At 41.8% G+C, this 27,288-nt stretch overlaps 1 protein-coding gene across 2 annotated transcripts in view; it reads left to right on the top strand.

The window, feature by feature from the left end:
• timm50 (translocase of inner mitochondrial membrane 50) overlaps positions 1-27,288 on the top strand; it is a 107,210-nt gene that overhangs the window by 58,289 nt on the left and 21,633 nt on the right. For both annotated transcript variants that reach the window (XM_033014516.1, XM_033014517.1), the window contains 4 exons: positions 14,457-14,515; positions 16,052-16,171; positions 18,941-19,045; positions 21,175-21,273. In XM_033014516.1, the coding sequence (XP_032870407.1) occupies positions 14,457-14,515; positions 16,052-16,171; positions 18,941-19,045; positions 21,175-21,273 (383 nt within the window). The remainder of the gene's footprint in view (positions 1-14,456; positions 14,516-16,051; positions 16,172-18,940; positions 19,046-21,174; positions 21,274-27,288) is intronic.

Here is a 27,288-nt window from a genome sequence, read left to right as displayed (position 1 = left end):
AAAGTCAGTCACTCTCACCTCGCCTGGCTAATTCATGGCTTTTATCAATGTCTGGACCAAAGCCACAATGATGACTTGAGCCGAGCAGTCTCGGTCTGTTGATGCAGAGGCAGCATCTGTACCTGACACCTTTTTTGTTAGACTTCTGTTTGCAGAGAAATGGTTGCTCAGATGTCGAGAAAAAAAGCTGCTCTGCGATCACCACAAGTAATAACAAAGAGTTTCCAGCAGATTGACTTCAGAAAAGGGCAGAATTGCCATGTGTTAGTTTTGTTTCTCTTCTGCCGGTGATAATTATTGGCACACAGGGGCTGAAGCATTCTGGCTACTATTTGGAGACTCAATTTCCTTACTGTTAACAACCAGACAAGAAAAAATGCTCATAAATAAAACTTAACTGGCCGCAGAACAAAACCACCCAACTAATTAATCACTCCCTCATTGTTACCAAAATCCTTTCAATTTGCATATTAATTAGCTGCAGATTAATACTATGATTAAAACGAGATGAATTGGGTTTAATAGATTAACATGAAATGATCAAACTCAGATGTGTGTCTGTCTGCCTGGTGCTTAATCATGGTACGATAAATGTTGTCGTGTGTGACTGGAGGGCCTAAACATAGCAGACAAATCTTTTAGATTTGTTCTTCAGAATAGGCATTCAAGCTGTGACATACATACAGCGCCCTCCATAATGTTTGGGACAAAGACCCATCATTTATTTATTTGCCTCTGTACTCCACAATTTGAGATTTGTAATAGAAAAAATCACATGTGGTTAAAGTGTACATTGTCAGATTTTAATAAAGGCCATTTTTTATACATTTTGGTTTCACCATGTAGAAATTACAGCTGTGTTTATACATAGTCACCCCATTTCAGGGCACCATAATGTTTGGGACACAGCAATGTCATGTAAATGAAAGTAGTCATGTTTAGTATTTTGTTGCATGCAATGGCTGCTTGAAGCCTGCGATTCATGGACATCACCAGTTGCTGGGTGTCTTCTCTGGTGATGCTCTGCTAGGCCTGTATTGCAGCCATCTTTAGCTTATGCTTGTTTTGGGGGCTAGTCCTCTTCAGTTTTCTTCAGATCGAGTGAGTGAGATACGGCACGGAAACAGGCCCTTCGGCCCACCGAGTCTGTGCTGACCACAATCCCCGCAAACTAACACTATCATACGCACACTAGGGACAATTTCAATTGTACCAAGCCAGTTAATCTACAAACCTGCATTGTCTTTGGAGTGTGGGAGGAAACTGGAGATCCCGGAGAAAACCCACGCAGGTCACAGGGAGAACGTACAAACTCCGTACAGACAGCACCCGTAGTCAGGATCGAAGCCGGATCTCCGGAGCTTTCGAGCTTTTCTACTCTGCCGCCCACAGAATAGTTGTACAGAAATGATCAGCAGACTCTCAGGTGTTTTTATGTAGGGAGTAAATTTACACACTAAGCCATTACCAAATGTAGTACAGAACGGCATAGACACCAAGATCTTAAATTCAGAAACCAATATAGACTAAAGGGAATATATTTACTTTACAAGGATGCCTCTGAGACAAGAAAGTTGTAAGAAGCAAACATTCTTCTATATGAGTGCCTGTCTCGGTCAAGCACAGCAAGCAGAAAGGTAAATGCTGGCACTTCTTGTATCAGCCAAATCTAGAAATCCTTGACCAAAATAACTTTCATCCCGCACTCTGGCTCGTTTTGGGCATCCAGTGTTCCACCATTGTTGTACCTGCCATTACCACCAGCAGGTCAGATTCAGCAGTTTCAGAACTACTGATATGTCCCTGTATCTTAGATGTTGTACAAGCTGACCACTGCCAAGCTGGTTGAAAAAAGATAGAATTTGTTGTTCCAGCAGTTTAAAAAAAATGTATGTTTTAAAATGGAGTCATAGAGAGTAACAACACTGAAAGTGTACCCTCTGAATTTACTCCGACCATCAACTAGCCATTATGAAACCAACCACTTTAGAAATATGTATGTATCATTGTGGGAACCAACACGTACGGTTAATGCCTATCATTGCTGCAGCACTCTTGGATTGTTCTTCCCTTTATTAGGGGGTACAGGAATTCCCCATGTTATGCCAGGGGCCCATTTCTGAGAACTGTTCATAACTCAAACCGTTCACCAGCTGGAAATGAACAAAATTAATGTGTGGGAAAGGATCACTGGAGCAGTTGTGATGGGAGAGCAAGGGTATGGGAAGTGTGGATGCCAGCCGTTCTCAAGGACTTGGTGAGTGAGTCGGCTCACCTCAACGTGGTCAGGAATTGTGTGGCTTGTTGGATGTGGTGTGCGGGCAGCAATTGAGGAGGCAAGACACATGAAAATACCCATTTCCTACCCATTGCCAGCAGTCCCGCCATGGCCAGTAGATCCATCCCCATCTATCCCAATGGTCTCATATACGGGGTGACCATAGGTCGAACATGCTTAAGGCAGGAAGCACATATATACTGCTGCAGTAGTTCACTAGAGACCTAACAAAAAAAACTTAAACTTCTGTTGTAGAGAAAATATTATTTCAAGATTTCACCAAAGTTATCTTGAACTTCTGTTCCTCAATTTGAGGTTTCTCTCTGTTCTCGGTACTCAAAATCGGTTCTCAAAAATGTGATGTATCAAGAAGCTGTTTAATGCATTCAAAGTCTTCAAGACATTGACTTGGAAGCAGACCACAAAGACACAAAGAATTGTAGATGTTGGAATCTTGTGTAGAACACGAAGTGCTGGAGTATCTCAACGGGCCAGGCAGCATTTCTGAAGGACATGGATAGGCAATGTTTTGAGCTGGGACTCATCTCCAAGCCACTGTGTCATCTCCATGCCACCCTATTTGTCCAACCGTGTTTAATTCCTTCACCTCAACTGCAGATACCTGTTTTTATTAATGCTTTCTGAAGAACACATATGATTTACTCAATTTAGATTATGTACCTGGGATGCAATCCTTGTACCCTATGGCTTTGGCTCATTTGGATTCAAATCCCAGTCCAGTAGTTTAAGTGTATAACTCGGAAGAGTACTAGTTTTCAGAGGTGAGATATTAGGATGTCTCACATATTTTCTTCTTCTTCTTGCGTATGGTGTGCGCAGCCTAAAGTTGTAGGACAACTTGTTCTATTTGATTGTGCACGCCAGGTTGATTGCATTCGTCGAAACAGTGCGGACCACGTGAAGGTTGCAATCTCCCACCCCATCTATTTTCTCAGATGGCGGTAAAAGAAAATCCCAGTGGGACAGAGCAGGAGGGATCTCACTATTGTCTTGGCTAATATTCTTACACCAACCAACATCGTTAAAGAGCAGATTATCGGGCCATTTTCACGTTGTTGCTTCTTAGACCTCATTACTTTCAAATTGGCTGCTGCATTTTCTATGTTGCTGTCTGTGTGGAGTTTGCCTGTCCTCTCCATTACTGCTTAGGTTTCGCCTGCATGCTCTGGTTTCCTCCCACATCCCAAAGACGCACTAGCTGGTGTCTTAAATGGCCATTCTAAATTCCCCCTAATGTCAGTGGATGGTAAAGTCTTGGGCAGTTGATGGGAAGGTGGGGAGAATAGGTTAAAGCCCTGTCCCACTGTACGAGTTCATTCAATGAGTTCTCCCGAGTTTGCCCTGATTCGAACTCAGAGATTTATGGTAATGGCCGCTCGTAAGTACTCGGGGCTCTCGTGGACATTTTTCAACATGTTGAAAAATCTTCACGAGTCTTCCCACGCTTACCTGCCGGTAGCGAGTCTTCCCAAGTACTTGCCATTAGCGCTACGAGCCGCTAAGAGACGTCCCCGAGCACCAATGTACCCGCTACGTTCATTCTACGTGCTTACCACGAGTTTGATTTTTTTTTAAACTCGGGAGAGCTCTTGAATGAACTCGTACAGTGGGACAGGGCTATTACAGAGAAAATGATTAGGGGAATGAAACGGAATTACTCTGCGAGCCAGCATTGGCTTGATGGGTTGAAACTGCCTCCGACATTATACCAAAATATGGAAAATGGACCATACGTTAAAAATATTTGCAGTATTTGATTGGAAAACACTTTGTGATATTATGGGGGCTTCACTTTTTGTTCCTTTGTATTGAATTAGCCACTGCTGTTTCTTGATGCTGTACGAATCAGCTAGGATTCCTTGTTACTGAATCTGCTGTGAACTGATGCTTGCGAGCCGGGTGAGTGAGATTGTGTTTGAGCCCTGTCTTGCAGTAGGGTGACCTGCTGATACTCGCTGTCTAGACATGCCTGAAAAAATTGGGTACTTGGCCAGGTGTCCGTATATTTGCGGCTAGGGTGAGTTATTGGCTTCAGGACAGGAAGAGGGAAAATTTTGGATGGGAAAAAATCAGCCCATCTGAATATTTGCATTGTGTATGGCCAGAAATATTTCTACAGCCGAGCTGCCCCACTGAGTGTGTGCAAATTAACAGGGTCAGTTCTGCTCAATCTGTCTATGCAAATTTAAGATACTGGGTCTGCATTACACCTCCTGGTCTCGATATAACCATCCCATTATATTCTTTTGTGAAATGGACAAAAACTCACTGCAGGGGTCCTGGGTTCGATTTATGGTATTTACACAGAGGGTGAAGGCAGCCTTTAATCCCATTTCCAGCAGAACAGCAGAAAGCTCAATTCACCAGTCTCAGTGAACGGGAGAAACTCAGGACCCAAGTAATAAAACTTCAGGTAGATAGTATTAATGTCCAAACAGGTATGAGCATATAAACAAAGCTCTGATAACAAACACACTGAGTTTCAATACCTGTTAACTACGATGTGAACCTGTGACCCTTGGACATCAAAAAAATGCTGGAGAAACTCAGCGGGTGCAGCAGCACCTGCTGAGTTTCTCCAGCATTTTTTTGTGTACCTTCGATTTTCCAGCATCTGCAGTTCCTTCTTAAACCCTTGGACATCTGATGTGTAACAGGAGGTGTGCAGGAGGTTTTTCTTCTGCGTTTTAAATGTTTCAAGAAAACTACATTTTTATTTGAGGAACATTAGAATTCATTCTGAAGATAATTCACTGTCTAGTTTGAGCATGCCCTGTAAATGCAAAATACCTTCCATGCTTAAATGAGCCTTCTGGTGTATGTGTTCAAAGGCTTTCTCATGGTAAATAACCAGCACAAGAGAGCCAGAGCAGAGAAATGCGCTTTACAATTCTAATAAGATTTGCGAAACATTGGATAAAGGAGGTGTTTGCACTGGGCTGAGGGAACAGCTGTAGTTCTGCATTAACAGCGCTTGACCCTGTGTAAGGACAGCAGGTCAGGGTGAGAGGATAGGCCTACCGTGGCTCCACATTGCCCTTTAGGCATGGCTACAGGGAGCATGGTGGCAAATGGTGTAATGAAGCATAATGAGGACCTTTGGGGGCTGAGATAAAATGGCAGTCCCCAAGGACTCGGAGCTCAGGCCTCCCAGCTGCTTTGCTGTAACATATTGCACAGCAGAAACGCAAATTTTGAAACATTCTCCCACAGGAGTCCAAATGCTGTATAGAACTGGGCTCTGAGGCTGCACTAAAGGCATTAGAGATGTAAAAGCAACTGGTTTTGCAGAGTGGAGTGATCTAAGACTGTTTTGTGAATGTTTGAAGTATGAAAGGGAGTTGCTTTACCTGCTAAGTATGACAAGGTCAGCATATGTTGCACTGACCATGAGGCATTAATGAATCATTGTGCCTTGCCCGTTCAAGCATTAGCCCTTTATTTCTTGAATGATCTGCTGTAAAATGTTATCTATTTTCTGGTTTTAGCATCCTTCTTAATATTAGCTGTATTCTGAGGTCAAGTTTAGAAACTTCATTTAAAGTTGGGTAGTGTATATAGCATTTACATTTTTTCCCCAAGATCTTGTATTTTGCATTTTCTCTCCTCTACCCCAAAACCTGATCAATCTCATTGCCAATTTTCTGGCCTGAGCCTAAATATCACCTTTTCATAGTCATATTCTGCTGGGTATGCGTTTACAAAAAGCCACCTCGCAATTTTTACTTCAAAACTTGGTATATTTCCTCACTCATTGGTAATAGCAGTATCATAACTGCAGTATCATTCCGTCTGAATATTTTCTTCAGGTTAAACAAAGTTTGGTTAAAAGCTCAGAAAGCCTGTGTCCAGAACTAGAATTTTACACTCACTCTCCAATTTGCTCTCGGTCACACTTTTGCCTTTCTCTTTGTTCATCTTTTTCTTTCCTATTTTATTTCACTGTCCAATTTACTTTGTATTTTCTACCCAGCATTTCCCTTGTCCCTCGCATTTTCATTCCCTTTGCTTCGATTTGTGCCATCGTCCCATCCATTTTTGGTCTGACCAGCACTGTTCCGCAGAAATCAGTGCTTGGAACCTCTGCTGTTTGTGATATTAATAAATGACGGGGAGGGTAAAAAGGTAGATGGGTTAGTTAGTAAGTTTGTAGACGACACAAAAATTGGTGGAGTTGTGGACAATACGAAGACTGTAAAAGGATGCAGCAAGATATGGATCAGTTACGGATACGGGTGGAGAAATGGCCGCTGGAGTTTAATCCGGGCAAGTGTGAGGTGTTGCATTTTGCGAGGTCTAATGTAAGGGGAGAGGAAAGAATTAATGGAAGGCCTTGAACAGCATTGATGTACAGAAGGATTTCAGCAAACTATGACTATGTCTTTTCATAGTTCCCTGAAAGTGGAAAGTCGAGTAGAGTGTTAAAGAATATCTTCGGTATGCTTGCCATCATTGGTCAGAGCATTAGGTGCAGGAGCCAGGAAGTCACGTTGCAGATTTATAACACTTTCCCGAGTTATTCACAAATTCTCCCGAGTTTTCAAACGTGGATATGTCGTAGCGGCTCGTTATGCCAGCTGTAGGTACTCGGGACATCAGGTAAGTCGGGACTTTTTTCCCAGCCTGATGAAAAATGTCCACGAGTAAAAAAATAGCCCCGAGTACCCACGGTTGGCATAACGAGCCGCAACGATATATCCACGGACTCCTAAGAATTTGTGAATAACTCGGGAAAGAGGGACAGGCCCTTTAGTTCGGCGGGATTTGAAATATTATGTGCAGTTCTGGTCGCTCCATTACAGAAAAGATGTTGGAAGCTTTGGAGAGAGCGCAAAGTAGTTTACCAAGATGCTGCCTGGATTTGAGGATATTAACCATGAGGAGAGGTTGGACAAAATGAGATTGTTTTCTGTGGAGCATCAGAGGCCGAGGAGAGATCTGTTAGAAGTTTATAAAACTGAGGGGCATTGATACGGTAGACAGTTAGAATATTTTTCCCAGGGTGTAAATGTTAAATATTTGAGCGCATGGGTATAAGGTGAGATGGGGAAGGTTTAAAGGAGACGTGTGGGGTAAGTTTTTTTTCTATAGAGGGATGGGTCCCTGGAATCCTGGGGTGATGGTAGAAGGAGTTAAGATAAAGGGTTTAAGAGGCTTTTAGATAGGCACATGAATATGGGGAATGGCGGGATAAGGATCCTGTGCAGACAAAAGGGATTAGTTCAATTTGGCATCATATTCAGCACAAACGTGGGCCGAAGGGTCGGTTTCTGTGCTGTAGGTCATTATGATCTATGTTCCAATACATGCCATCATGTGCATCCAATGTGGATTTTTTCCCCTCCCACCACTCATGCTCCCAATCTCATACTTTCACATGCTTCCCCTCACTCCTTCACCCAGGTTAACACCTGAAAGCACATTTGAAATCATTAAGCAGTCATCTGTTTCAGCTGTTCCTCTGCATTAACATCAGAATAAAAAACAAATCGCGGATCATTCAGCAGGACTCCGAACGATTGATTAACACTCCTTTTTTGTTTGAATATCAGGCACCAAAATGCTAATACTCTCTCTCAGAGGAGCGTTTAGCAATCACTGCGCAGTCAGTACTGCCAAACTGGCTCCTCCTCCCAGCCGCACATGGAGGAAGAGAATGGCACATGAGTCGCCAGCTGTACCTAGATTAGCAGTATACTGCTCTCTATTGTCTGACGTAAACAATCAAATCAAATTCAGCCCCATTTGCCCAGACAGTTTAACCCTTAACTTGTGCCTTGAACTGGCTCTGTATTTCCTTGCTTAGTTTTTATAGTTTAGTTTAGAGATACAGTACGGAAACAGGCCCTTTGGCCCACCGGGTCTGCGCCACCAGTGATCCCCGCATAATAACACTATCCTACACACACTAGGGACATTTTTACATTTACCCAGCCAATTTACCTACATACCTGTACGTCTTTGTCTGCAAACTATCTTCTATCCTTATCTATCGAAGCTGGTAACCAGGATTGAGCTAATTCTCTAGGGATGTTGGCATTCCTGGTAGATTTTTTTTTAAATCTGACTATCCATTGTATTCTGATATGTGATTGATAGCTGACTGTTTAACCAAGAAGGCTTTACAGTTGAAAATAGTTACACACCTGTACCATATATGTGTGTTTGAAGAAGGGTCCCAACCCAAAATATCACATATCCATGTTCTCTAGAGATGCTGCCTAACCCACTAGTTATTCCAGCACATTGTGCCCTCTTATATATTTGCCAATATCTGTTAGCATTCTCGTTTAACTCAAACTAGAACTCAAATTAAATCTTGTGTCCTGTTTATCACTGCTTTCCCAATATTCATCTGAAGAATTAAGCTGACCAATCACTTCTATGAACTTTGCTAGCACAACTGATACTAACTAAAGGCCCTGTCCCACGATGCGAGTTCACCCAAGAGCTCTCCCGAGTTTTAAAAAAAAAATCAAACTCGTGATACCTCATTACGTATATTTTTTTTACTCTTGGAAATGTTTTCACACTGTTGAAAAAACTTCACGAGTTTCCGCGTTTCCCGAGTACCTGACGTTAGCATTACGAGCCGCTACGAGACATCCACGAGCTCCGTCGTACCCGCTACGTACTTACCACGAGTTTGATTTTTTTTTAAACTCGGAAGAACTCTTGGGTGAACTCGCATCGTGGGACAGGGCCTTTAGTTAGTATCAGTTGTGCTAGCAAAGTTCATAGAAGTGATTGGTCAGCTTAATTCTTCAGATGAATATTGGGAAAGCAGTGATAAACAGGACACAAGATTTAATTTGAGTTCTAGTTTGAGTTAAACGAGAATGCTAACAGATATCGGCAAATATATAAGAGGGCACAATGTGCTGGAATAACTAGTGGGTTAGGCAGCATCTCTAGATTCAAAGTAGGCACTTTCCTTCGCTCCATAGATGCTGCTGCACCCGCTGAGTTTCCCCAGCAATTTTGTGTACCTTCTTTAGATTCAAAACTTGGTCTTTCTCTCATCCAGTATTCAACAAGGTCCACTATCACCCTCGCCAAATCATCTATTCTAACTTCATCCACTGACTGAATTCACTTACAATTGTTCTGCCATTCTGGCCAGCCTCTCCCTAGAGCATCAAATTTGCTACTTTGCGGGACGCTAATCATTCACTCTTGATACGCTCACAAAAACCTGCTTTGTTTTCCACTAATTTTGAAAGTAAAATAAAAATGAATATTGTAACTTCTGAAAATTTAGTCTAAGGAGCCTCTTCTTTTAAAAAGTTTTTCAGGTACTGTATGGAATGCATGAGCTCATGAGGGGAAACTGGTTCTTTACTTTTGGTTTAGAGATACAGCGCAGAAACAGGCACTGAGTCTACACCGACCAGCGATCACCGTACACTACCACTATCCTACACACTTGTGGCGATTTATCATCTTTACCGAAGCCAATTAACCTATAAACCTGTACATCTTTGGTGTGTGGGAGGAAACCGGAGCACCCGGGGAAAACCCACATGGTCACAGGGAGAACGTACAAACTCTGTACAGACAGCACCCGTAGTCAGGATTGAACCTGGGTCTCTGGTGCTGTAAAGCAGCAACTCTATCGCGGCTTCACCGTGCCGCTATATGCTGGGCTAGTTTAGCACCAAGTGAGCATTACCGGTAGCCAAAAACTGAAACTGGACCTTTCATGAGTGAAATTGAGAAGTACTTCCAATTTACATAGATTGTAGAAGGTTGGAAAGCATTTAAATATTACAAGTTCAAGTCCTCATTAACCTAAAGACAGGCCTATGGTCGTTATTGGAAGCTCTTTCTAAACAAGAATAGTAGATCATGTCACAACATGTCAGGTAAGTAGATGCTGATTCAGAAATGGTATCTGGGATTTAGTGTATTACTACTTAGCACTGGATTTCATTTCCTAAATGCACTATTATGGAGATTAATGCATAGAAGTGGATGATTGCACATTTGGAGTAGATGAGTAAAAGCTGTACAAAGCTTGAAATGGGAAATGATACCTATTTTTTTAATGAGAATGAGCTGTTAGAGTAAACAGAATGTTCAGCTGCTTGTTAACTTTTTATTGAACTGTTGTCTGAAGCTACAGTTCCAGTGATGTAACACATTGGTCATGTTTGGAATCAGCTGCCTTTCTTCACCTGCATTCAAGTTGGGCACTAGTTAGTCATGGTCTCATTAGTATAAGTACTGCATAGTTGTTTTAAACTCTTAAAACTGCCTTGGGCTACCGTTTACTGTTTGTTTCCAATGTTGATGATTTGTGAACAATATCATAGTAAGAGGCTCCAGGAGTAACATCATTACTCAGTCTTTACTTCATGGTCATATGTATAAGAGATACAAGACACCAATTATTACACTTTGATCATATATCTTTCTCCTTCCTGCCAAATTGTTGTACATTCTAGTGCATAACACTTAATTTTCATTTTCATCTTGTCAAATTTGACTGCAGCACTGTCCCATGTTTTACTGAAATGGCAATTGCCAATGGTGAATGAGCCTCTAATCTGAAACCATACAGCCATCAGAAACCCAGAAATAAGGTTACCCGGTCCATTAAGTCAGCTGTGAAGAATATTCACTAGATATTTCTGTGTTCACCAACACCTTCACATACATAACAAACAAACATATTAATTTAAGCTCAATTGGTCTGTGGTTCATTATTATAAAAGAATCACACACCTGTCAGAGCCTTGGGACATTCCAAACAAGGTTGTGGTAATATAATTGATATTTAACATACTAGAATTCATAGACTGACTCATGATCTAGTTAAACTAGTTTGAATCCTTTTATGTGCAGGAAAGAACTGCAGATGCTGGTTTACATCGAAGGTAGGCACAAAATACTGGAGAAACTCAGCGGGACAGGCAGCATCTCCGGAGAGAAGGAGTGCCCGACGTTTCAGGTCGAGACCCCAAAGTCTGAAGAGGGGTCTCGACCCAAAACTTTGCCCATTCCTTCTCTCCAGAGATGCTGCCTGTCCCGCTGAGTTGCTCCAGCATTTTGTGTCTATCTTTGAATCCTTTTATAACAGTTTTAAATTATTTCATTACTTAACTCTGGAATTAAAACAATAAATCAGTTACAGAATGAAACTATTACATTATTGTGAAAAAATCTTATTCACAAATGTCCTGTCTGGAAGGAAATTGTTGTCTTTACTTAGTGTGGATTCTACATGGTTCTCAGACTATCAGTATGGTTGACTCTTAGCTCTTATCTGGACAAATGACAAAGGACAAAGGACATTTATTATCACATACACCAATTGGTGTAGTGAAATTTGACTTGCCATTGCAGCACACAAATAAAGATAAGACACAACATCAAAGAATTTAACAGTAATGCTAAATATTAAAACATCTGAAATACTTGGCAAGACACTCAGTATGAGTTCAATTGAAAGGCAATAAAAGTAACTTCGCCTGTGGTATCCATAATTCATGATAGGATAAAATAAATATCTAATTATTGTAATTTGAGAACAAGGTAATCAAATCATTCACAGCAAGCTCCCACATACATCAAGGAAATAAATCATCACATCAGTTGCTCAATGTTAGTCGACAAATAGGTAGATTCTTGATTAGTACGTGTGTCGGGGCTTATGGGGAGAAGGTAGGAGGGAGAGATAGATCAGCCATGATTGAATGGCAGTAGACTTGATGGGCCGAATTCTGCTCCTATCACTTATGACATAATTATTCGCTGGGACCCAGAGGAACGATTCCTCCCTTTTCTATGAAATAGTGCCATGCAATCTTTTGCATCCAGTGGTATACATCCCAGTTTAATGTATCAACTAGAAACTGGCACCTGAAAATGCAGAATTGATGAGTCAGTGTGGTCTTTTACAAAGTGAGACTTGAACGTACTGACTGCTATCCATTCAGTCATATCTGACACTTAGTGGAGGTAGATAGCCCTTCACTGTTGAAGGACGATCTGTGGGGTTTTTTGGGTCTAGAGGAATGTTTCGGTAGAGTTGCTATCTTATAACGCCTGTAGCGGCAGATTATCATATCTTTCAGGTAATTAGCACCCTAGCCGCTATTTGGATGAGAATGGTGGAAAGCATGTTCTTACATGTCTTCTAAAAGCATGCAAGCTCACTCACAGAGACCTTCAGAGCTTCTTCTCTGATATGACTTCAAAACACAGTCTTTTGATGAATAGATGCTTTATTGTTGCTAGAAAGTAAGATACATTCAAGTTTCTTCCGACTCGTTACTGCAATCTTCTTCGAACTCCAGCTTATTACTTTAGACATGAATAAACTCCTCGTTTCTCCGTAACACTGGCAAGATCTGGCATGATCTCCTTTAGATCTCCCATCATCTTACATGTTCTTACATGATCTTACATGATCTTGCATGATCTTACATGATCTTGCATGATCTTACATGTGGCTCTTGCATGGTAGAAGGGTTCCAATCCAATCCAACTTTATTTGTTAAGCACTTTAAAACAACCAATGTTGACCAAAGTGCTGTACAGAAGAATAAACAAGACATAAACAGACAACATAACATAACAGCTCACATAAGGCGCAAAAATTACATATGAAATACAACAATAAATTAAAAGACATGGGGTTAACCTTCCCCATGGTCTCTCCAAACTAATCTAAAAACTAAACTTATGCGCAAGCATCTAAGCTCCAAACACGCCCAAAAACACGTCATAAATCCCACCCACAACATAACGGGCAGTCTAAAATTTAAAGGCACATGCCATCCTCAATGACATGCAAAACAGGCCAAATGGCCACTACAACGCCGGAGATCTGGGTTTGATCCTGTCCGTATGGAGTTAGTACATTCTCCCTGTGACCACGTGGGTTTTCTTGGGAAGCTCTGGTTTCCTCTCACATTCCAAAGAAGTGCAGGTTTGTAGGTCAATTGGCTTTAGTAAGAATTACAAGAATTTAATAAGACTACAAAAAGTCCATCACCGGCTTTGACCTCCCCACCGTCAAAGGGATCTATCGTAGTCGCTACCTCAAAAAGGCAGCCAAAATCTTCAAGGACCCACACCATCCTGGCCACACTCATCTCACCACTGCTATCAGGTAGAAGGTACAGGAGCCTGAAGACTGTAACGTCCAGATTCAGGAACAGCTTCTTCCCCACAGCCATCAGGCTATTAAACACAACGATTAAGCTATGAGCCCTCAACTGCAAAAGCCTATATTATTATTTGTTATTTGTACTATATTTGTTATTTATTGAACCTTTTCTTTTTTTCCCCCGTTATATACAATGTTTACATATTCACATATTCTGTTGTGCTGCAGCTAGTATGAATTTCATTGTCCCGTTCGGGACAAATGACACTAAAACACTCTTGACTCTTGTCCCTAATGTGTAGGATAGTGCTATTGAACAGGTGATCGCTGGTTGGCGCTGACTCAGTGGGACGAAGGGCCTGCTTTGCACCGTATCTCTAAACTAAACTAAACTTTTTGCAGTATACCCTTCTGTCATTTTCTCCCCTGTGTGTTTATTGGGTTCCATTATTCCCATCTATGTTTGTTTGCCTCAACTGCTCTTCATATAAAATAGTTTAAATAGCTTAACACAAAGGACCAAGTGGAGTCAATAAAGTGGTTAATTTTAAATTATGTGCACGTTTATATCTTGATATGGATGTGCCATTTTCTCAAGGTACAGCTTGGTAATCCTTTTCTCGATCTTTATTGGGAAATCATCTACAAGTCACTTGGTGGGAGCGTTAAGGGCCTGTCCCACTGTACAAGCTAATTCAAGAGTTCTCCCAAGTTTAAAAAAAAATCGAACTCGTGGTAAGCACGTAGAATGTACGTGGAGGCTACGTTGGAGCTCGGGGTGTCTCTTAGCGGCTTGTAACGACTCGGGAAACGTGGTAAGCTCGTAAAGACTTGTGAAGATTTTTCAACATGTTGAAAAATGTCCACGAAAGCCCCGAGTACCTACGAGCGGCTATTACCGTAATTCTCCGAGTTCGAATCAGGGGAAACTCGGGAGAACTCTTGAATTAGTTTGTACAGTGGGACAGCCCCATTACATCCATTTAATGATGGTGGTGAATAAGAAATTATTGGTTTAAAGAGTGCCTTTGTGTCTTGCAGATCCCCCAGTGGTACAGCAGTTACGAAGAACATATCGCTACTTCAAAGATTACAGACAGGTGGGTGTATTAACAACATACAAGAGATCCTTGTTCCATCAAGCTGAACAACGTACAGCATGTATTCAGTAAACTTAGGTGCAATTGATGGTATATAACTAGGTTCCTAGGCAAGTCAACAGCAAATAACAAAAACTGCAGATCTCAATCCATCCAAATAATGGTGATAAAATGTTGAGACGAGGAACTACAGATGCTGGTAAATGATGTGTGCCGTTGACATATACTTTCAGGCTTTGCTTTAACTATTTGCCACATGGAAAATGGGCTTGTCGGATTAAAAGAAATAGAAGGAGGATTAGGCCATATGTTCGGTTTGACCTGCTCTGAAAATCAACAAAATCCCCACCTCTAGTTTTTCCTTTTTGATATATGCTTTAGTACCCAAAAAATAATGTGGTCTCCGTTTGAATAGATGCTGTGACTGAACACCCACAGGTAGTGAACCATTGGGCCTTGCACTTCTCTGAAGTAAAGGAACATCAGACAACACTCAGACTTTCACATTCTGCTGTTGTTTATCATTGCATCCTGCAACCTTAACATTTGTGGAGTCTCTTCATTTTCCTCTATCCGTTGTCATCTTCAGTAAGCCCTTTCGCTGAAACCTGGAAATCTCTTATTTCCTATTTAAATAACATTGCCTATTTCCTTCGCTCCATAGATGCTGCCGCATCCGCTGAGTTTCTCCAGCACTTTTGCCTACCTTCGATTCTCCAGCATCTGCAGTTTCTTCTTAAACAAATCTCTTATTTATCCTTGTATAATAAGTCCTTTTAGATTAGGGAGAAAACTGAATATTAGGGTGAATATTTGTGAAGTTATGATCTCCTGTTTACAAATAAGGAAAGGTGTTGGCCATAACCTTTTAATTCATTATTCAGCAACAATATCTGCAATCTACAGTGGAGCCCTTTGAAAGGGTATTAAAACATCATGATTGCTGCATAACTTATCCCACTGATTACAGCATTGAAACAAACTACTGCTAATAATGTTGCTTCCCTGATGTTGGGCCGGCAAAGGTATATGAAATCAGATTGTGTGAAATCAGATTGTTCACTGCAGCTGTGCTGAAAGCTGGCCTCTCGGGCCGGCGAAAGAGCAGCCCCTGCGACTGAATGTGAACAGCTGTCTCTGGAGGCAGCGGGCAAAGCCAGCTGACTGAGTGGTGTTCCTGACACACAACTGCAATAAATGGATTTTTAAGAGTACTTGTGTTACCGTCAGTGGATGTTACGGTTCTTCTGTGGTGGATTGTCCTGTGGTACGCGTCAATGTTCAGGTGTGTAGTAATCCCCCGACAGCTGGGAGCTGACTCACACAGCAGATCTGTGAATGCAACAATAGAAAAACGAGCAGCATTGAGCTTGTCATCAATAGATGGAAGGGATGCTCTGAAAAGAAACTTTCCTTTCCCTGCCTCTTCAGACTGATCAAAGTATTGTGTTTTTTTTTACAAATTTGCCCTTGTAACATAAGCTTTTGCACGTTTCTTTGATCCTGCCCTTTTTCTTTCATTTCTTTTTTTCCCAGATGATAATTGAGCCCACCAGTCAGAAGCTGCTGCCAGACCCCCTTAAAGAACCATATTACCAGCCACCGTATACTGTTGTGTTGGAACTAACAGATGTGTTACTGCACCCAGAATGGTCGGTAAGTCCCTCAGCACCTGATTGTACAACACCTCCAGGCAATGAATGGTTGGCGAGTTGAAGAAAGGGGAAGGAAAATCAAGAGGAATATTTTGTTTAAATTGTTTAAACTAAAGTTTCTTTATATCAATTTAAAAAATCCTTTTTATTAAACCCCTTTTTTCCACCATCACTGCAATACTTTATTGTTGGTTATCTAGTTACATTTGGAACCATTTTCATTTACTTTTATTTTTCAGATTAAAACGTCGCGCCAATGTCAGTTCTTACTTTGAGTATTTATTTAGCGTTGAAGGGGAGATGCTAGGAATATCCACAGAGTGTCTTGTAGCATCAGAGACAATTTATTGATTACAGTCTAATAACTGCGAAAAAATTAATACTAACATTTTGGAAAAAACCACAATTAAAATGTGGATTACGGAAATGACTGAGACCTTGCATTTGGAAAAAATAAGATTTGTCTTAATTGGCAAACCAGAATTATTTGTTAGAATATGGTCTCCATTTATTGAATTTTTGAAAAAGTGAATTGGTTTAACACAAGATCAGGGTTGAAACCTGAGTTTGGGTTTGGATGAATAGTCATGTACTTGTCCCACTTAGGAAACCTGAACGGAAACCTCTGGAGACTTTGCGCCCCACCCAAGGTTTCCGTGCGGTTCCCGGAGGTTGCAGGTGGTTGCCGGAGGTTGCAGGTAGGGAGACTGACAAAAACCTCCGGGAACCTCTAGGAACCGCACAGAGGGTCTGCAGTAATCTTTTCCAGTTCTTTTCCTTGCCAGCCTGGTATTGTGTCGAACACACAGTGCTGGAGTAACTCAGCGGGTCAGGCAAAGTCGTACATCCATGTCATCTAGAAATGTTGCCTGACCCGCTGAGTTGCTCCAACACATTGTTCTACACAAAATTCCACATCTGCAGGTCCTTGGGCCTCCAGCCTGAAGTATTATTTCATTCATTTATACTTATCATCCTCGACCATCCCTGATTACCCCAAGAATGATTCTTTGTGTGCTCAGCTATTTGCGCCATATACAGTCTGTTGGCTACCAAGTGTTGAGGATGCTTCCCTCCTTTACGAGTGCGTGTAGACATTCACACAGTGAAACAGGCTTCAATCGGGATTTTGTTCCTCCAACCCTGATTACAAAGGTACTGAGCAGAGTCGCCGTATCCTTGATACCAACCCATGTTGAGCCAGGGATCAGCTGACTTCACAGACTGGGTAGCGGCTACTTGTGTCAGTGTGCCTAAGTGTTTCATTGTATCTGCTGAAACCCACACCTGTTGAGTGGGCCGTCCGGTGTAACATGAGCACCTGAACACGAAGCAGGTGGTTGCAGGGAGGTGTGGATTCCCCATATGCTTCTTTTCAGTGCTGAGGGACTGCAGTGAGATTTATTACAGTACTTTTTTAACAATGTAGAGGTATAATGAAAGCACTTGTCCTTAGGCAAGTTGATGAGAACTTATTATTCAATATTCTTGGAAGTGTTTCTTTATTGTCTCTAAGTTTGCAGATTGTAAAAGTTGTTGTGGGTTCCCTTCATTACTTTCTAGAAACACAAACAGTTTTGAGTAGGTGATGCCATAAGAGTTCAGATTAAATCTCTTCATGCCGTAGTTTCATACTATCGAAACAGCTGAGTTGATCCTGCATATTAAACATTAAGTATAAATGAAGGATAAAAGTCTCAGCATGTTTTCAGTGCAACATTTTAACAGATGAGCATCAGACATTATACATCCAATATCGGACGCCTCGGATAATCGGAAAGGAATAAGATTTGAGTGCCAATATCGTATGCCTGTGAGGTTTTATTAATGGAATAAGGTCTGAGTGTTGCTGTAGTATTCCAATGAAGACAATTCCATTCTATTCCATTCATTATGTTCCATATTAGAAACGGTACAATAAATGTCCAGCTCTAGTTGATCTCTGCTTGGGTGGTGGCTCACTACTGTGGAATATGTCAAAAAAAGAAAGTTTCTGACCCTAATCATTATCTGATGGCATGCTGAGAAAAATAAATCAAACATGACACCAGGCCTTGATCCATTTCTAGAAACAAGGAACTGCTGATGCTGGTTTACACAAAGTGCTGGAGTAACTCCAAGTGTGGCAGCATCTCTGGAGAAAATTAATAGTGGATGTTTCAAGTCGAGTTGGAAAAGGTTAGCTATCCATGTTCTCCGGAGATGCTGCCTGACCTGCTGAGTTACTCCAGCACTTTCTGTCCTTTCCTGATCCATTGTCAAGGCCAATGCACCGACCGAGATCTTTGAGACTGTGTTGTAATGGTATTTATGACCCTGGATCTTAGTTTATAGGAGATAATAGATAATTGTACTGCAAACTGTAAAGTGTATAATTAATTGTTCCTGTATCATATGGCTATATGCCAATATTAAAATTAAAAAATACTTATTTAAAACATTGCAAGGTAACCAACCTTAGTTCATAAGTCATGGGGGCAGAAGTAGGCCATTCGGCCATTTGAGTCAACTCCACCATTCAACAATGGCTGGTCGATCTTTCCCTCACAACCCCTTTCTCCTGCCTTCTCCCCATAACCCTTGACACCCTTACAAATCAAGAATGTTTATTTTGGGTTGAGAGGTATAGACCTGGTTACCAAGAGAACTCTCATAACTCTCTCAATATTGTACCATTAGGTTTCTTAGTTCACTGAATATGGGGTCTTGGCCTCAACATTTCTCAGCTGCAGTGTTTTAATTGACTCACTCTTTTTATCTCTTTTTCAAGTTAGTCACAGGTTGGCGGTTTAAGAAGAGGCCAGGAATAGACTACCTTTTCCAGCAATTGGCACCATTGTATGAAATTGTTATCTTCACCACAGAGACAGGAATGGTGAGTTTATCATGTATTTTTTAATTCGCTGCACATAGTTAATAATCCTTCGTACTTTTAAAAAATATTTTAATTTTTATTAGAAGCCGTGTACAAAAGTATAAACCGCGGCATATGACATAATACATTCCATTTTAATTTTTAGCTAAGATGAAAGAGAGAAAAAGCAAGAGAGAGAGAAAGTGTTCCTATGACTATTTTATTCTGGTATTCACCTTTTTCCCCTTTACAGGAAGGATGTTGAGATTTTTTCAAGAGTGCCGAGGAGGTTTACCAGAATGATACCTGGATTAGGCCATATTAGCTACAGGGAGAGGTTGGAGAGACTTGGATTGTTTTTCAGGGACACCTGATTAAAAGTATATAAAATTATGACAAGCATAGATAAGGTAGACAGTCAGAACCCTTTTCCAAGGATGGAAAAAACAAATACTAGAGGGCCTAGTTTTATGGTGACTGGAGCAGAGTTTTAAAAAAATATGCAGGGATAGGATTTTTTTTACACAGAGGATGGTGAGTGCCTAGAACATGGAGCTGGGTGGGGTTGGTGGTGGAGACAGATATGGTGCTGATATTTAAGAGGCTTTTGGATAGGCGTATAAATATACAGGGAATGGAGGGATATGGATTATGTGCAAGTGGATAGAATTGGACTTGGTCAGACAGCATCTCTGGAGAAAAGGAATAGGTGACGTTTCAGGTCTGTGGGGGAATTTTTTTTTAAACTATGGGTGGTGGTAGAGGCAGATACACAAGTGGCATTTAAGAGGATTCTAGATAGGCACATGGACCTAACAGGGAATGAATTGATATAGATTACATGCAGGCAGTGGAGATTAGTTGAACTTGGCATCATGTTTGGCACTGACATGGGCCATGGGCCTGTTCCTGTGTTGAACTGTACCATGTAATGTCATGGAAAGGGAGATGTAAGTCTTTTGTTGTGTTCACTGATCTGTGGACTGGCATTGCTTGGCATGTAGCCATTATTTGGAAGATGTGACTGATAAGTAAAAATAACAAAACTGCTTTTCGCAGCAGATTCAATCTCGTTATGCTCACTGCTAAACTTTCAAAGGTGTTCTTCAAGGCAAGAATGCAAATGAAATGATGCAAAACTGATGTACTTACTCTGGAATAGATAAAACTGAATGTTAAATGGCAAGTTTCTACCTGCTTACTGGAGGACCTAAGGATGATTTCCTGATCATCTAAAGCAAAAGGGACATTCACATTTATTAGCTGGGGCATTGAATATAAGAACGGTACGGTTATGGTACATATACACACAATATTAGTTAGTTCACAGGTACACAAAAAAGCTGGAGAAACTCAGCGGGTGCAGCAGCATCTATGGAGTGAAGGAAATAGGCAACGTTTCGGGCCGAAACCCTTCTTCAGACTGATGGGGGGTTGGGGGGGCGGGGAGAAGAAAGGAAAAAGGAGGAGGAGCCCGAAGGCTGGGGGATGGGAAGAGACAGCAGGAGGGCTGAGGAAGGGGAGGAGACAGCAAGGACTAACAAAATTGGGAGAATTCAATGTTAGTTAGTTAGTTAGTTAGTTAGTTAGTTAGTTAGTTCACATCTGGAATACCATGTGCAGGTCTGGTTACCACACTTATAGGAAGGATGTGTTTCAATGGAAAAGAGTGCAGTGGAAATTCACCAGAGAGTAGAATTTCAACTATGATGAGAGATTGGAAAGGCTAGGTTAGTTTTCCTTCAAACAGGTAAGGCAGAGGAAGGTAGACAAAAAATGCTGGAGAAACTCAGCGGGTGAGGCAGCATCTATGGCGAGAAGGAATAGGCGACGTTTCGGATCAAGACCCTTCTTCAGATTGATGTCGGGTGGGGGGTCGGAAAGAAAACAGGCAGAGGAAGGACCTCTTGGAGATAAATGATATTGTTTCGGGTCAAGACCCTTCTTCAGAAAGGGTGTTATGAGCAGATTCAATGGTTACTTCCAAAATTTAATTACCAGAGGAGGGAAAAGGTAATTTCAGGGCAATGACTAGATGGTAGGTAGTAGGTTTCATTGTTGTGTTGACACACTTCTAACTTATATGTGACTTGAACTTAAAACTATGTTTAGGATAATTGTTGACATCTCTTCAAATTGATCTTTTACAGACTGCATATCCACTTATTGACAGTGTGGATCCACATGGGTTCATCATGTACCGTTTGTTCAGGGACGCAACGCGATATATGGAAGGTCACCATGTAAAGGTATTTGCCCCTTTCCTGCTTTTATAATGTGTATAAGTAGAATATTAATAGTGCCAGTACAGCAGGCGTCATTTCCAGGAAAAGAAACAAACTGCTGGAGTAACTCAGCAAGTCAGGCAGAATCTCTGGAGAACGTGGATAGGTGACGTTTTATTGTTCAAGAAGGAACTGCAGATGCTGGTGATGTTTTATGTCAGGCTCCTTCGTCAGACTGATTGTGGAGGGAGCGGGGTGCGTAGGGGGAGTAGAAAAATCTGACGGTGGAAAGAGAGTGAGGTCTCTCCCACCAACAATCGGATTGAAGAAGGGTCCCGACCCAAAACATCATCTACATTCTCCATTCTCCAGAGGTGCTGCCTAATCCGCTGAGCTACTCCAGCACTTTGTGTCATTTTTGTAAACCAGCATCTGTCGTTATCAGGTGTTGATAGCTTCTTTGAAACATTTAATTTGACAATAAGCAAGAATCTCCTGGCCATTTTGGCATGAGAGCTGAGACCGAGTAAAGGGCCTGTCCCACTTGCGCGTCATGCAGATGGCGCACGAAGATTTTGTGAATCACAAAATCCTGGGGCACCGTGCGTGACCGCGCGTCACTGCCTACATCACCCCGCACCATGCGCGCATCACGTGTGCGGCATGACGCGTGCGTTGTGACGCGTAAATTATGTCGCGTAAATGACGCCCAAGTGGGACAGACCCTTAAAGCGCTTTGGCTGGTGAAAGAACATGTTCTCCATTACCTCTCTATTTGAATAAAGGAATATTCCCATTCCGTACATTGAGGGAGCTCTACTGTGTTGAGAGTGAGGCAGAGGGATATGTATCAATCACAGTCCAGTGTTATGTGATAACCACTAATGCGGTAGTACTCAATTTCAAAATAAATTGAACATCAAAACATAGTAGAAGCTGGAAATCTGACAACAAAATAGAGAACGCCAGAGCATTCCGCACGTCAGGCAGCCGCATATTTATAATATTTTCTTATGACGGAAGAAAAGACCATTCAGCCTGTCAGGTTTTGTGCCAGACCACACCCATCAATCCCATTCTCCCACTTATCTCCCTGCAGTCCCTTCCCCCTCAAATCCCCATCAACACTGGATAAAGCCTCTTTGATCTGCAATTTAAAATCTGTTTCTCTTTCCATCAAGGCTTCCTGATCTGCTGCATGCTTCTAGCATGTTCAGTTCATATTAGGAAATTTGAAAGACACTCATCTTGTAAATGTTAGTGTGAAACACTCTACCAGAAGGTGTGCTGGAAACTGACTGTGTAGATATACTACTTAAAAGGAAAATAGATATACATTTGAGAGAGGAATACAGGAGTTGATGTTTAGTTTATAACCACGCGTGCCGAGGTACAATGAAAAGCTTTTGTTGCGTGCTAACCAGTCAGTGGAAAGACAATGCATGATTACATGTATTGCTAATAGAGGTGGATGAAGAGAATTGTGGTGAAGCAAGGTGTAAGAAATGGGACCAAAGGCCCTCGTTACCAGATCACGATGGCCAGCACCTTAGGATTTTAGAAGAAGCAGCTGCAGAGTCAATGGTTGATTTGTTTCAAAACTCGCTGATTTGCAAGTGGATTAGAAAACCACAGATGTGCCTCCATTGTTGAAGAAGGGAGCAAGACAAAAAGGTGGTAACTTTAGGCCCGTAAGCTTAAAACCTGCAATTGGAAACAAGCTGGAGCCTTTACTTAAGGAAGAACTAGCTAGTCATTTAGAGAAGCAAAATGATTTCAATCTAAGTTAACATGGTTTTATGTAAGGTAAATCGCGTTTAGAAAAATTGAAGACAAACACATTGTCTGGAGTAACTCAGCAGGTCGGGCAGCATCTCTGGAGGAAAGGAATAGGTGACGTTTTGGGTCGTGACGCTTCTCAAGACTAAGTTCTTCAAGGATGTAGGACACAGAGTTGATAGAGGCTAAGCAGTGCATAAAGTGAATTTGGATTTCCAGAAGGCATTTGACAAGAGAGTTTCAGATTGGTTTATTGTAACATACACAGGGTGCAGTGAAATGTCTTGTTCATGTGAAGTTCATGCAGTAAACAATATGGAAGGTCATGATCCAGGCAGCAATAAATTACATGAAGAATGCAAAACAACAGAATGATGTAAAGATTGTAGTGCAATGACAAACTGAAGTGTAGTAACATAATAGAAGGATGAGGGGGATCTCATAGATACATATAAAATTATAAAAGGACTGGACAAGCTAGATGCAGAAAAATTGTTCCCAATGTTGGGCGAGTCCAGAACCAGGGGCCACAGTCTTAGAATAAAGGGGAGGCCATTGAAAAAAAACGTTTTCACCGAGAGAGTTGTGAATTTGTGGAATTCCCTGCCACAGAGGGCAGTGGAGGCCAGTCTGAAGAAGGGTTGCCTATTTCCTTTACTCCATAGATGCTGCTGCACCCGCTGAGTTTCTCCAGCATTTTTGTGTACCGCCAAATCACTGGATGGATTTAAGATTTAGAGCTCTAGGGGCTGGTGGAATCAAAGGATATGGGGAGAAGGCAGGCACGGGTTATTGATTGGGGACGATCAGCCATGATCACAATGAATGGCGGTGCTGGCTCGAAAGGCTGAATGGCCTCCTCCTGCAACTATTTTCTATGTTTCTAATAACCGAAAGGTACAGTTAAAAGGAAGAGTACATGGCAGCACCTTGGGGAAGAGTGGGTGAATGAGGTGATTAGTTCAGGAGTCTAACAGAGGTAGGGATGAAACCTTTTTTAATTCTGGATGTCTGAGCTTTCAAGCTCCTGTATCTTCTCCCAGAAGGTAGACAAGAGAAAAGAGAATGTCTAGGGTGGCAGGCATCCTTAATATAACGTTCAGCCTTCCTGATGCCATTCACCGTGAAGATGGACTGGATGGAAGGAAGTGATGAGCCTGTGATGGACTGGGCTGTATTCCCCACTCCCTGCAGGTTCAGGAGGTCAAGAGCAGAGAAGTCGTCACACCAGGCTGAGAAGCATCAATTCAGAATACCTTCTGTGGCGCATCTTTAGATGTTCAAAATAATCTTAAGGACATGCTGAATCTTCCCAGGAATTTAAAAAAGTATAAATGCTAATGCACCTTCTTGATCACAGCATCGGTCTGAAGGGCAAGGTTAGGTTGCTGGTGATATGGATGCCGCTGAACTCAAAGCTGCCACCCATCTTTATAGCTTCTCCCCTGGTTCAATGGTTCTTTATGGTCATTTATGCACTGCACAGTGAAATTCTTTTGGCAAAGGTCACACATGCACAAGTCACTATATTTTGGAGCCATTTATAGTGTTCATCCCCCATTCCTAACGTTAACAGACAAATCTTTTGTCTTGCTGACATTGAGGGTGAGGTTGTTCTGACTCAATAATGCACAAAACCTCATGGCATTGGAGTAAATGTGTGAGTATGGATTGCAAACTGATTATTGCATGGAAAATAGAGAGTGGATCCTTTGCATCTGAAAGGATGCAACAAGTGAAGTGCCCCCTGGATCAGTTCTCAGCCCTCAATCATTTACACTCCCTATTAATGACCCAGGGGAAAGGGACATGGTGTGAGGTATCCATGTTTCTGATGACATAAAGTAGATAAGAAAGCATGTTGCAACAAAGATATTTGGACTCTGCAACAAGATATAGATAGTTTAAGCAAGAGGGCGGAACCTTGGCAAGTATGAAATGTGGGGAAGGAATGTGATCATGCACTTTGGTAAGGGGGATGTAAAGGAATAGTTTTCTAAATGGAGAAAGGTGCAGGTGAGCAAATCTCAAAGTTAGGAGGTTGTAGAAACAGATTCAAATAAATTATAATAATCTGCTAACCCAATATTCAGAACTTCAAATGGTTTGGGATCTGACTCAATGGGTGATGTTTCCCATGCTTCGATGTCCTGTTTCCTGCACGCCTTTTATTCTTTCCAGAGCTCTGTTTCTCCAGTTCATTTTAAACACAGTAGTCCCATTAAACTCACTGGTAGTCTGATCACCCTGTATAATTTTTTTAAACTGAGCCCCATTTTCCATGCTCCATTGAAAGTCACTGGGCCATTCTTATCCCACTCCCTGTAAACTGCCCATTTCGCGCACATTCTTTATACAAACCAGGTTCTTTGGGAGTAGACAAAAAGTGCTGGAGAAACTCAGCGGGTGAGGCAGCATCTATGGAGAGAAGGAATAGGCGATGTTTCAGGTTGAGACCTTTCTTCAGACTGATGTCGGGGGCGGAGGGGGGGGGAAGGAAAGTAAGAGGTGGAGACAGTAGGCTTGGGGGAGAGATGGGAACGGGGAGGGGAAGGAGGGAGAAGTCTATCTGAATTTAGAGGTCAATGTTCATATCGCTGAGGTGTAAACTTCCCAAGCGAAATATGAGGTGCTGTTCCTACAATTTGCGCTGGGCCTCACTCTGGCAATGGAGGAGACCCAGGACAGAACGATCAGATTTGGAATGGGAGGGGGAGTTGAATTGCTGAGCCACCGGGAGATCAGGTTGGTTAGTGCGAACTGCGCGGAGGTGTTGGGCCAATGTAGAGACACTTTGGGACACTTTTTATATTCCTATGTAACTTTTAAGTGAATTAAAAGTGTGGTGTATAATTAATCAGAATAACATCCCGTAGTCCAGAAAAACTGCTGGTAATGCACTACTACAGTCCTGAGGGAACTAGATTATTGGAACTTTACTGTCTTTCAGTGATGTCAGAGAAACTAGAAGCAGATATTAAAAAACTAATTTGAGATTTATTTTAAAGAGACATATCATTTCATTCCGAGATCTCCGGTTACCTCCCACACTCCAAAGACGTGCAGCTTTGTAGGTTAATTGGCTTGGTAAATGTAAAAATTGTCCCTAGTGGGTATAGAACAGTGTTAATGTGCGGGGATCGCTGGTCGGCGCGGACCCGGTGGACCGAAGGGCCTGTTTCCGCGCTGTATCTCTAAACTAATCTAAAGATTAAATGTGCTTTTTGGTTTGTGTTTATCTCCCCTACAGTGTCAGCTAATTCTCTTTTTCATTTTACTTTGGTGATCATGTGCACTTTGTAAAAGCTTACAGTGCCCATGCACTGTAAAATCACAGGGAACTTATTCCGAATCAGAAGATTTTAAGCAAACTGTAAACCTGTCGACTTGTGTTTCTGATTCTAAGCTAGCTATTTATGTGGATGAAGGACTTTTTCATTCAGACATGAAGAGCAGCCACTTTAGAAAGGAATAGGAGGGCTGCACGCAGCAACAGACAGCACCATGAGGAGAGATGAGAAAATAGAGGAATCTTGTTTATTCTTGTAACCTACAGTAGTCTTTAAAGGGTTAAAGGCCTCAGTAATCCTCTGCATCCCATCTGTCTGTTGCCACTAGCTTCAGTTCCACAATATTTACAAAGCAAAAGTTTGTCTGGAATGGGGGCAGGGGGTGTGTTGGGGGCAGGGGAGCCTGTGGGTTGCCCCATGTTCTGTAATCTGAGCTCCCCCTGAAATGACCATGTCTACAATAGTATGTGTGGCCTGCATTATTGCGAGCCTTCTGCCTGCGCTTCCCACCTCCCATCTGTTGGCCTGTGGCACCCAGGGAGCCTTTCTGAGGACACAACATCCCCTCCTGAAAAAGACTGGGGCTTGCCGAGAGCAACAGCAGTGACAGACCTGCTGTGCATTTAAGATTACGATAGTTTAAAGACTGCTGGTACTATAACCACAGTGTTAGGGACTGATTCCCCAAAGGACCTTTTCATTTCCAGATGAAAGACATGGGTAGTTATAGCCACAAGTGCTTAATTACATATCAATGTCTCTTCAGTACAACTGTTTGTGGCATTTAAGAAAATTATGTAGACTAGGGCAAATTCTGTTGTACATATCGTACCCTCTGTGCCTTTACCTTGATCTTGATTGCACTCGTGCTATTTATTTTGTCCTACCTCATGTATTTTTTTCACATTCTCTGTAATAAATGCACAATTTCTGTCAGAATGGTTTAACAGTAAGGTGGGTTAATGATCTG

Source organism: Amblyraja radiata, chromosome 41 (assembly GCF_010909765.2).
Source record: "Amblyraja radiata isolate CabotCenter1 chromosome 41, sAmbRad1.1.pri, whole genome shotgun sequence".
Taxonomy (NCBI): Eukaryota; Metazoa; Chordata; class Chondrichthyes; order Rajiformes; family Rajidae; genus Amblyraja; species Amblyraja radiata.
The sequence above is the reverse complement of the archived record's forward strand: the minus strand, read 5'-3'. Positions and strand labels throughout refer to the sequence as shown.